Raw genomic sequence first — 12344 nt, 5'->3', positions numbered from 1 at the left:
CAGCAGCTCTGCTCTCTCCTCTGCTGTCTCTCTGTGGAAGAGGACCGACTGACACCCTAGAGGTGGCTGTCTCTCTGTGGAAGAGGACCGACTGACACCCTAGAGGTGGCTGTCTCTCTGAGGAAGAGGACCGACTGACACCCTAGAGGGAGGTGGCTGTCTCTCTGAGGAAGAGGACCGACTGACACCCTAGAGGTGGCTGTCTCTCTGTGGAAGAGGACCGACTGACACCCTAGAGGTGGCCGTGGAAGAGGACCGACTGACACCCTAGTGGAAGAGGACCGACTGACACCCTAGAGGTGGCTGTCTCTCTGTGGAAGAGGACCGACTGACACCCTAGAGGTGGCTGTCTCTCTGTGGAAGAGGACCGACTGACACCCTAGAGGTGGCTGTCTCTCTGTGGAAGAGGACCGACTGACACCCTAAAGGGAGGAAGAGGACCGACTGACACCCTAGAGGTGGCTGTCTCTCTGTGGAAGAGGACCGACTGACACCCTAGAGGTGCCTGTCTCTCTGTGGAAGAGGACCGACTGATACCCTAGAGGTGGCTGTCTCTCTGTGGAAGAGGACCGACTGACACCCTAGAGGGAGGAAGAGGACCGACTGACACCCTGGAGGAGGAAGAGGACCGACTGACACCTAGAGGTGCCTGTCTCTCTGTGGAAGGAGGAAGCGGTGGCTGTCTCTCTGAGGAAGAGGACCGACTGACACCCTAGACGGAGGAAGAGGACCGACTGACACCCTAGAGGGAGGAAGAGGACCGACTGACACCCTAGAGGGAGGAAGAGGACCGACTGACACCCTAGAGGTGGCGGTCTCTCTGTGGAAGAGGACCGACTGACACCCTAGAGGGAGGAAGCGGTGGCTGTCTCTCTGAGGACCGACTGACACCCTAGAGGTGGCTGTCTCTCTGTGGAAGAGGACCAACTGACACCCTAGGGAGGTGGCTGTCTCTCTGTGGAAGAGGACCGACTGACACCCTAGAGGTGGCTGTCTCTCTGTGGAAGAGGACCGACTGACACCCTAGAGGGAGGAAGAGGACCGACTGACACCCTAGAGGTGGCTGTTTCTCTGGAAGAGGACCGACTGACACCCTAGAGGTGGCTGTCTCTCTGTGGAAGAGGACCGACTGACACCCTAGAGGGAGGGAGAGGACCGACTGACACCCTGGAGGTGGCTGTCTCTCTGTGGAAGAGGACCGACTGACACCCTAGAGGTGGCTGTCTCTCTGTGGAAGAGGACCGACTGACACCCTAGAGAGAGGGAGCGGTGGTTGTCTCTCTGAGGACCGACTGACACCCTAGAGGTGGCTGTCTCTCTGTGGAAGAGGACCGACTGACACCCTAGAGGTGGCTGTCTCTCTGTGGAAGAGGACCGACTGACACCCTAAAGGGAGGGAGCGGTGGCTGTCTCTCTGTGCTAATGAGCTGTTGTCACTTGGAGAGAGAGAGAGAAGGAGGGAGAGAGATGGAGAGAAACCTTTGCTTTCAATCCCCCTAAGTAGCATTAGGGGAAACACCCTGTGCATGGTTTACTGTTTCAGACATTTCCCTGGCTATGTAGTCAAGTAACCATAGTAACACACCAATAGGTTTTGCCAACATGCAACTTCCCCCAACATGTCTCTGTTATCCCTAAATGCAGGTGGGATGATTCCTTGTTTCCTGCTCATTACCTTCTGATTACGAGGAATCTTCCAACCGGGATTTCTGTTAAAAAAAACGTAGTACATTTACATTTACATTTAAGTCATTTAGCAGACGCTCTTATCCAGAGCGACTTACAAATTGGTGCATTCACCTTATGACATCCAGTGGAACAGTCACTTTACAATAGTGCATCTAAATCTTAAAGGGGGGGGGTGAGAGGGATTACTTATCCTATCCTAGGTATTCCTTAAAGAGGTGGGGTTTCAGGTGTCTCCGGAAGGTGGTGATTGACTCCGCTGTCCTGGCGTCGTGAGGGAGTTTGTTCCACCATTGGGGGGCCAGAGCAGCGAACAGTTTTGACTGGGCTGAGCGGGAGCTGTACTTCCTCAGTGGTAGGGAGGCGAGCAGGCCAGAGGTGGATGAACGCAGTGCCCTTGTTTGGGTGTAGGGCCTGATCAGAGCCTGGAGGTACTGAGGTGCCGTTCCCCTCACAGCTCCGTAGGCAAGCACCATGGTCTTGTAGCACATAATCACATCACTGCTGCTACTGCTGCTGTTCCCACACTGTCTGACGCTCAGCCCTGCTTCACTCAGCCCTGCTTCACTCAGCCCTGCTTCACTCAGCCCTGCTTCACTCACCCCCGTCTGGGGGACAGTGGATGAAGTTTATAAATGCCTGGCTGGGCTGGGGGACAGTGGATGAAGTTTATGAATGCCTGGCTGGGCTGCTGGACAGTGGATGAAGTTTATAAATGCCTGGCTGGGCTGGGGGACAGTGGATAATGTTTATGAATGCCTGGCTGGGCTGTGGGACAGTGGATGAAGTTTATAAATGCCTGGCTGGGCTGTGGGACAGTGGATAAAGTTTATGAATGTCTGGCTGGGCTGAGGACAGTGGATGAAGTTAATGAATGGCTGGCTGGGGACAGTGGATGAAGTTTATGAATGCCTGGCTGGGCTGTGGGACAGTGGATGAAGTTTGTAAATGCCTGACTTTGTTGGGGGACAGTGGATAAAGTTGATTTGTACCTGAGGTGGGCTGCTGGACAGTGGATGAAGTTTATGAATGCCCGGTTTGGCTGTGGGACAGTGGATGAAGTTTATGAATGCCTGGCTGGGCTGTGGGACAGTGGATACATTTTATGAATGCCTGGCTGGGCTGGGGACAGTGGATAAAGTTTATGAATGTCTGGCTGGGCTGAGGACAGTGGATGAAGTTAATGAATGGCTGGCTGGGGACAGTGGATGAAGTTAATGAATGCCTGGCTGGGCTGCTGGACAGTGCTCTCACACACAGACACACTAACACACATACTGAGACAAACACACTACCTAACACATTAGAAGTTAAAACAAGTACCCTCTCTCTCCCTTCCCCAAATCCTTACCTTCCCTGCAGTAGGTCCAGTGTCTGGGTACTCCAGTGGTCCAGTGTCTGGGTACTCCAGTGGTCCAGTGTCTGGGTACTCCAGTGGTCCAGTGTCTGGGTACTCCAGTGGTCCAGTGTCTGGGTACTCCAGTGGTCCAGTGTCTGGGTACTCCAGTGGTCCAGTGTCTGGGTACTCCAGTGGTCCAGTGTCTGGGTACTCCAGTGGTCCAGTGTCTGAGTACTCCAGTGGTCCAGTGTCTGGGTACTCCAGTGGTCCAGTGTCTGGGTACTCCAGTGGTCCAGTGTCTGAGTACTCCAGTGGTCCAGTGTCTGGGTACTCCAGTGGTCCAGTGTCTGAGTACTTAATAGCCTGAGTTATCCTATGCTCCTCAAGGTGCTGGTAGTAGTGGTGGTGCTAAATGTCCGTTCTGTGGTGGAGCCATCCCCCTGACAGGGTCTCCTCTCTCTCACAGGGAGCCGGCAGTCTAACCGTCTCCTCCCTCTCTCTTTCCCTCCAGGAGCAGGCAGCGGTCTGACTCTCTCCTCCTCCCCCCTCCAGCCGTCTAAGCGTCTCTCTCTCTCTCTCTCTCTCTCTCTCTCTCTCTCTCTCTCTCTCTCTCTCTCTCTCTCTCTCTCTCTCTCTCTCTCTCTCTCTCTCTCTCTCTCTCTCTCTCTCTCTCTCTCTCTCTCTCTCTTTCTCCAGTAGCAGGCAGCGGTCTGACTGTCTCCTCTTCTCCCCCTCCAGGTGTACAAGAAGCAGGCAGCCTGCAGCCTGGGGGTTCTGGGCCAGAGGCTGGTGGAGCAGGAGGAGGACTTTGCAGGGAGGGCAGCCTCCTACCAGACAGAAATACAGCACCTCCAGAGGCTTCTACGAGACAAACAGCACGACCTGGACGGAGTGCTGCAGCAGAAAAGGTACCAGCCAGGGAAACAGGCAGACAGTCACAGAACCAGGCAGCCAGCCAGGCAGCTACTCAGCCAGGGAAACAGGCAGACAGTCAGAGAACCAGGCAGCCAGCCAGGCAGCTACTCAGCCAGGGAAACAGGCAGACAGTCAGAGAACCAGGCAGCCAGCCAGGCAGCTACTCAGCCAGGGAAACAGGCAGACAGTCAGAGAACCAGGCAGCTACTCAGCCAGGGAAACAGGCAGGCAGAGAGACAGTAGCCGAGTCACACACAGGCAGGAGTAGTGAGCAGGCAGGCAGCCGAGTCACTAGCAACGCAAACCAATGACAGGCCCCGGAGGGAACGCAGGGTGGGGAGGAGGAGGAGTCAGCAAGCACTTCTGCCTGGGCAAGACAGAACAGCTGCAGACTGTTTCTCTGTCTCTCTCTCTGTGTCTCTCTCTGTTGTTCTCTCTCTCTCTAGGTGTTATGCTCTCTCTTTCTCTGTCACTCTCCCTCTCTGTGTCTCTCTCTGTTGTTCTCTCTCTCTCTAGGTGTTACGCTCTCTCTTTCTCTGTCTCTCTCTGTCACTCTCCCTCTCTGTTCTCTCACAGTCACTCTCCCTCTCTGTGTCTCTCCCTCTCTGTGTCTCTCTCTCTCTGTTGTTCTCTTAATGCTGTTCTCTTAATGCTGTTCTCTCGCTGTTGCTCTCTCTCTTTCTGATGTCCTCAATTGTCTTTCTTTAGTGCTCTCTCTCACTCTTTTATGCTCTCTTCTCTTTCCCTCTCCTTTCTCTCTCTCTCTCTCTCTCTCTCTCTCTCTCTCTCTCTCTCTCTCTCTCTCTCTCTCTCTCTCTCTCTCTCTCTCTCTCTCTCTCTCTCTCTCTCTCTCTCTCTTCTCTCTCTCTCTCTCTCTCTCTCTCTCTCTCTCTCTCTCTCTCTCTCTCTCTCTCTCTCTCTCTCTCTCTCTCTCTCTCTCTCTCTCTCTCTCTCTCTCTCTCTTCTCTCTCTCTCTTCTCTCTCTCTCTCTCTCTCTCTCTCTCTCTCTCTCTCTCTCTCTCTCTCTCTCTCTCTCTCTCTCCACTTTTCATCCCCTTTCTCTCTGTTTCTCTGTATCTCTTTCTCTCCTTTAGTTCATGCTATTTTAATATTGAACCATCTAAATTCAGTTATTTTAACAGTATATTTGGGCGATTCTGAGAGCATTCAATCATATTGTGAATGTCGTTTTGTCTTGATCAATTTCTCCCTGAGATGAAGTTGCCCTGTCTGTCTGTGATTGTTTGTCCGTCTATCAAGTCGGTCAAGCTGTCTGCCTGTACATCAAATCAAATCAAATCAAATGTATTTATATAGCCCTTCGTACATCAGCTGATATCTCAAAGGGCTGTACAGAAACCCAGCCTAAAACCCCAAACAGCAAGCAATGCAGGTGTAGAAGCACGGTGGCTAGGAAAAACTCCCTAGAAAGGCCAAAACCTAGGAAGAAACCTATTTAGGAACAAGGCTATGAGGGGTGGCCAGTCCTCTTCTGGCTGTGCCGGGTGGAGATTATAACAGAACATGGCCAAGATGTTCAAATGTTCATAAATGACCAGCATAGTCCAATAATAATAATCACAGGCAGAACAGTTGAAACTGGAGCAGCAGCACGGCCAGGTGGACTGGGGACAGCAAGGAGTCATCATGTCAGGTAGTCCTGGGGCATGGTCCTTGGGCTCAGGTCCTCTGAGAGAGAGAAAGAAAGAAGGAGAGAATTAGAGAACGCACACTTAGATTCACACAGGACACCAAATAGGACAGGAGAAGTACTCCAGATATAACAAACTGACCCAAACGACACAGAATAGCACAGACAAGACATAAACTGACACCTGGGGCAGCTTAGATTCACACAGGACACCAAATAGGACAGGAGAAGTACTCCAGATATAACAAACTGACCCAAGCCCCCGACACAAACTACTGCAGCATAAATGCTGGAGGCTGAGACAGGAGGGGTCAGGAGACACTGTGGCCCCATCCGAGGACACCCCCGGACAGGGCCAAACAGGAAGGATATAACCCCACCCACTTTGCCAAAGCACAGCCCCCACACCACTAGAGGGATATCTTCAACCACCAACTTACCATCCTGAGACAAGGCTGAGTATAGCCCACAAATATCTCCGCCATGGCACAACCCAAGGGGGGGGCGCCAACCCAGACAGGATGACCACATCAGTGAATCAACCCACTCAGGTGACGCACCCCTTCCAGGGACGGCATGAGAGAGCCCCAGTAAGCCAGTGACTCAGCCCCTGTAATAGGGTTAGAGGCAGAGAATCCCAGTGGAAAGAGGGGAACCGGCCAGGCAGAGACAGCAAGGGCGGTTCGTTGCTCCAGAGCCTTTCCGTTCACCCTCCCACTCCTGGGCCAGACTACACTCAATCATATGACCCACTGAAGAGATGACTCTTCAGTAAAGACTTAAAGGTTGAGACCGAGTTTCCGTCTCTGACATGGGTAGGCAGACCGTTCCATAAAAATGGAGCTCTATTGGAGAAAGCCCTGCCTCCAGCTGTTTGCTTAGAAATTCTAGGGACAATTAGGAGGCCTGCGTCTTGTGACCGTAGCATACGTGTAGGTATGTACGGCAGGACCAAATCAGAGAGATAGGTAGGAGCAAGCCCATGTAATGCTTTGTAGGTTAGCAGTAAAACCTTAAAATCAGCCCTTGCTTTGACAGGAAGCCAGTGTAGAGAGGCTAGCACTGGAGTAATATGATCAAATTTTTTGGTTCTAGTCAGGATTCAAGCAGCCGTATTTAGCACCAACTGAAGTTTATTTAGTGCTTTATCCGGGTAGCCGGAAAGTAGAGCATTGCAGTAGTCTAACCTAGAAGTGACGAAAGCATGGATGAATTTTTCTGCATCATTTTTGGACAGAAGGTTTCTGATTTTTGCAATGTTACGTAGATGGAAAAAAGCTATCCTTGAAATGGTCTTGATATGTTCTTCAAAAGAGAGATCAGGGTCCAGAGTAACGCCGAGGTCCTTCACAGTTTTATTTGAGACGACTGTACAACCATTAAGATTAATTGTCAGATTCAACAGAAGATCTCTTTGTTTCTTGGGACCTAAAACAAGCATCTCTGTTTTGTCCGAGTTTAAAAGTAGAAAGTTTGCAGCCATCCACTTCCTTATGTCTGAAACACATGCTTCTAGCGAGGGCAATTTTGGGGCTTCACCATGTTTCATTGAAATGTACAGCTGTGTGTCATCCGCATAGCAGTGAAAGTTAACATTATGTTTTCGAATAACATCCCCAAGAGGTAGAATATATAGTGAAAACAATAGTGGTCCTAAAACAGAACCTTGAGGAACACCGAAATGTACAGTTGATTTGTCAGAGGACAAACCATCCACAGAGACAAACTGATATCTTTCCGACAGATAAGACCTAAACCAGGCCAGAACATGTCCGTGTAGACCAATTTGGGTTTCCAATCTCTCCAAAAGAATGTGGTGATCGATGGTATCAAAAGCAGCACTAAGGTCTAGGAGCACGAGGACAGATGCAGAGCCTCAGTCTAATGCCATTAAAATGTAATTTACCACCTTCACAAGTGCAGTCTCAGTGCTATGATGGGGTCTAAAACCAGACTGAAGCATTTCGTATACATTATTTGTCTTCAGGCAGGCAGTGAGTTGCTGCGCAACAGCCTTTTCTAAAATTTTTGAGAGGAATGGAAGATTCGATATAGGCCGATAGTTTTTTATATTTTCTGGGTCAAGGTTTGGCTTTTTCAAGAGAGGCTTTATTACTGCCACTTTTAGTGAGTTTGGTACACATCCGGTGGATAGAGAGCCATTTATTATGTTCAACATAGGAGGGCCTTCCTATTCCTCCCTCACAGCCAGACTGGATCAATAGGCCTTCCTATTCCTCCCTCTCAGCCAGACTGGATCAATAGGCCTTCCTATTCCTCCCTCACAGCCAGACTGGATCTTAACAATAGGCCTTCCTATTCCTCCCTCACAGCCAGACTGGATCTTATCAATAGGCCTTCCTATTCCTCCCTCACAGCCAGACTGGATCAATAGGCCTTCCTATTCCTCCCTCACAGCCAGACTGGATCTTAACAATAGGCCTTCCTATTCCTCCCTCACAGCCAGACTGGATCAATAGGCCTTCCTATTCCTCCCTCACAGCCAGACTGGATCAATAGGCCTTCCTATTCCTCCCTCTCAGCCAGACTGGATCAATAGGCCTTCCTATTCCTCCCTCACAGCCAGACTGGATCAATAGGCCTTCCTATTCCTCCCTCACAGCCAGACTGGATCAATAGGCCTTCCTATTCCTCCCTCACAGCCAGACTGGATCAATAGGCCTTCCTATTCCTCCCTCACAGCCAGACTGGATCAATAGGCCTTCCTATTCCTCCCTCACAGCCAGACTGGATCAATAGGCCTTCCTATTCCTCCCTCACAGCCAGACTGGATCAATAGGCCTTCCTATTCCTCCCTCACAGCCAGACTGGATTCCTCCCTCCCTCACAGCCAGACTGGATCAATAGGCCTTCCTATTCCTCCTCCAGCCAGAAAGGGTACCAATTCCAATGGGTTACACCAACAGCAGCAAGGGCATAGGGGTTTTTCAGCCTCGTTTTCAGCAGCTCAGTCCACTCTCAAAAAGCCTGGAGTTTCACCCCAGGATGAGGGATGAGGGAGAGGAGGAAAGGATGAGGGAGAGGAGGAAAGGATGAGGGAGAGGAGGAAAGGAGGAGGAGAAGGAGTGCGGAGGGGGGGAAAGGAGTGGGGGAAAGGAGTGAAGGAGGGAGAGGAAAGGGAAAGAAGGAGGGAGGGGATCAGGGAGGGAAGGAGACACACATCCTGGATCAGTGGCAGCTGGTGAAATGGAGAGGCTCCTGGTTGTGCAACAAGAAAACACTATTTGTGACAAGTCCTTCATTAGTGCACTACTATTGACCAAGGGAAATGCACCCTATTCCCTATGTAGTGCACTACTATTGACCAAGGGGAAATGCACCCTATTCCCTATGTAGTGCACTACTATTGACCAAGGGAAATGCACCCTATTCCCTATGTAGTGCACTACTATTGACCAAGGGGAAATGCACCCTATTCCCTATGTAGTGCACTACTATTGACCAAGGGGAAATGCACCCTATTCCCTATGTAGTGCACTACTATTGACCAAGGGGAAATGCACCCTATTCCCTATGTAGTGCACTACTATTGACCAAGGGGAAATGCACCCTATTCCCTATGTAGTGCACTACTATTGACCAAGGGAAATGCACCCTATTCCCTATGTAGTGCACTACTATTGACCAAGGGGAAATGCACCCTATTCCCTATGTAGTGCACTACTATTGACCAAGGGGAAATGCACCCTATTCCCTATGTAGTGCACTACTATTGACCAAGGGGAAATGCACCCTATTCCCTATGTAGTGCACTACTATTGACCAAGGGGAAATGCACCCTATTCCCTATGTAGTGCACTACTATTGACCAAGGGGAAATGCACCCTATTCCCTATGTAGTGCACTACTATTGACCAAGGGAAATGCACCCTATTCCCTATGTAGTGCACTACTATTGACCAAGGGGAAATGCACCCTATTCCCTATGTAGTGCACTACTATTGACCAAGGGGAAATGCACCCTATTCCCTATGTAGTGCACTACTATTGACCAAGGGGAAATGCACCTATTCCCTATGTAGTGCACTACTATTGACCAAGGGGAAATGCACCCTATTCCCTACTACTATTGACCAAGGGGAAATGCACCCTATTCCCTATGTAGTGCACTACTATTGACCAAGGGGAAATGCACCCTGACCAAGGGAAATGCACCCTATGACAATTCCTATGTAGTGCACTACTATTGACCAAGGGGAAATGCACCCTATTCCCTATGTAGTGCACTACTATTGACCAAGGGGAAATGCACCCTATTCCCTATGTAGTGCACTACTATTGACCAAGGGGAAATGCACCCTATTCCCTATGTAGTGCACTACTATTGACCAAGGGGAAATGCACCCTATTCCCTATGTAGTGCACTACTATTGACCAAGGGGAAATGCACCCTATTCCCTATGTAGTGCACTACTATTGACCAAGGGGAAATGCACCCTATTCCCTATGTAGTGCACTACTATTGACCAAGGGGAAATGCACCCTATTCCCTATGTAGTGCACTACTATTGACCAAGGGGAAATGCACCCTATTCCCTATGGGCACTAATTGACCAAGGGGAAATGCACCCTATTCCCTATGTAGTGCACTACTATTGACCAAGGGGAAATGCACCCTATTCCCTATGTAGTGCACTACTATTGACCAAGGGGAAATGCACCCTATTCCCTATGTAGTGCACTACTATTGACCAAGGGGAAATGCACCCTATTCCCTATGTAGTGCACTACTATTGACCAAGGGGAAATGCACCCTATTCCCTATGTAGTGCACTACTATTGACCAAGGGGAAATGCACCCTATTCCCTATGTAGTGCACTACTATTGACCAAGGGAAATGCACCCTATTCCCTATGTAGTGCACTACTATTGACCAAGGGGAAATGCACCCTATTCCCTATGTAGTGCACTACTATTGACCAAGGGGAAATGCGCCCTATTCCCTATGTAGTGCACTACTATTGACCAAGGGGAAATGCACCCTATTCCCTATGTAGTGCACTACTATTGACCAAGGGAAATACACCCTATTCCCTATGTAGTGCACTACTATTGACCAAGGTCCACATGTAAAAGGATGCCATTTGGGATGCACTAATAACAACCCACAGCAGCAATTACCTTCTCTGCTCCAAGAGCTTCACTCTCTATCCCTTATTCTTCTCTCCCCTTCTCTCCCTTCTCCCTTCTTCTCTCCCTCTCCCTCTCTCTCCTCTCTCCTCTTCTCTCTCTCTCTCTCTCTCCTCTCCCTTCTTCTCTCCCTCTCTCTCCCCCCTCTCCTCTTCTTCTCTCCCTCTCTCTTCTCTCTCTTTTTCTCCCCTATCTCTCCTCTCCCTCTCTCCCCCCCTCTCCTTCTCTCTCTCCTCTCTCCTCTCCCTCTCTTCTCCCTCTCTCTCCCTGTGGTGCTGATACATAATGTCTGGTTCCTGGGTCCACTTTGGTGCTGAGACGTAAGGCCTGGTTACTGGGTCCACTAATATAATGTACTTTAGGGTGTGTTGACTCACTCATCAGTATTGCCACTGAGATTCTGTGATATTTTGCCCTTTGTGTCTGAATCGCCTTAGTGTCTGAATCGCCTTAGTGCCTGAATCGCCTTAGTGCCTGAATCGCCTTAGTGTCTGAATCGTCTTAGTGCCTGAATCGCCTTAGTGCCTGAATCGCCTTAGTGCCTGAATCGCCTTAGTGTCTGAATCGCCTTAGTGCCTGAATCGTCTTAGTGCCTGAATCGTCTTAGTGCCTGAATCGTCTTAGTGCCTGAATCGAAGGTTTGAATATGAAGGTTTTGTCTGTTTTCTGTGATAATGATTTTTCACCAATGGGAACATTATTTTGTGTGATCACATTGGTGTGACTGTTCGTATCTGTCTCTCAACTGTCAATAAAATGATAGATAAAACGTTCTCACACTCTCTTCCTCTTCCTCTTCCTCTCTCTTCTCTCGCTCTCAATTCAATTCATTCTCTCTCTCTCCTCCAGAGAGGTGGAAGGTGAGTTGGAGGTGGTGTGGGTGGCAGCGACCAGAGAGAACCAAAGAATTAGGGAGACCCTCCAGGACTCCAGCCCATCTCTCCCCTCCCTCAGCCCAGCCAGAGTGCACCATGGCAGGGGTCTGAGCGATGGACCCTCCCCCAGCTGGCTCTCCCACCCCCAGGATGAGGTGTTCTACCCCCGTCCGCACCCTGACAGCTCTGGCCCTCCTCCCTGCATCTCCTCTCCCCAGAGCGGCGGCCGGCCCGGCCTCCACCACAGCCCTATGTTCGAGTCTGACTCGGACCAGCACCAGAACCCCTCCTCAGATGAGAGCGAGAAGAACGGCATGGACTTCTATTCTTAGTGTCCTTTTTTGTATTGGTCTTAGGGAAGACAAGTAGCCTGGTCCCATATCTGTTTTTTGGTCCCAGATCTGTTTAGTAGCCTGGTCCCATATCTGTTTTAATAGCCTGGTCCCAGATCTGTTTATAGCCTGGTCCCAGATCTTTTAGTAGCCTGGTCCCATATCTGTTTTAATAGCCTGGTCCCATATCTGTTTTAGTAGCCTGGTCCCATATCTGTTTTAATAGCCTGGTCCCATATCTGTTTTAATAGCCTGGTCCCAGATCTGTTTTAGTAGCCTGGTCCCAAATCTGTTTAGTAGCCTGGTCCCAGATCTGTTTTAGTAGCCTGGTCCCAGATCTGTTTTAGTAGCCTGGTCCCAGATCTGTTTTAGTAGCCTGGTCCCAGATCTGTTT

The 12344-nt window shown here is 50.1% G+C and overlaps 1 protein-coding gene across 1 annotated transcript in view; it reads left to right on the top strand.

Annotated features, from left to right (window-relative positions):
* LOC124035364 overlaps positions 1 to 11995 on the top strand; it is a 17129-nt gene extending 5134 nt beyond the window's left edge. Inside the window, exons 2-4 of the mRNA XM_046348826.1 lie at positions 3098 to 3363; positions 3764 to 3933; positions 11593 to 11995. Of these exons, the coding sequence (XP_046204782.1) occupies positions 3098 to 3363; positions 3764 to 3933; positions 11593 to 11950 (794 nt within the window). The 3' untranslated portion in view covers positions 11951 to 11995. The remainder of the gene's footprint in view (positions 1 to 3097; positions 3364 to 3763; positions 3934 to 11592) is intronic.
* Positions 11996 to 12344: the final 349 nt, after the last annotated feature.

Source organism: Oncorhynchus gorbuscha, linkage group LG05 (assembly GCF_021184085.1).
Source record: "Oncorhynchus gorbuscha isolate QuinsamMale2020 ecotype Even-year linkage group LG05, OgorEven_v1.0, whole genome shotgun sequence".
Classification (NCBI taxonomy): domain Eukaryota; kingdom Metazoa; phylum Chordata; class Actinopteri; order Salmoniformes; family Salmonidae; genus Oncorhynchus; species Oncorhynchus gorbuscha.
This window is presented reverse-complemented; position numbering and strand designations above follow the sequence as displayed.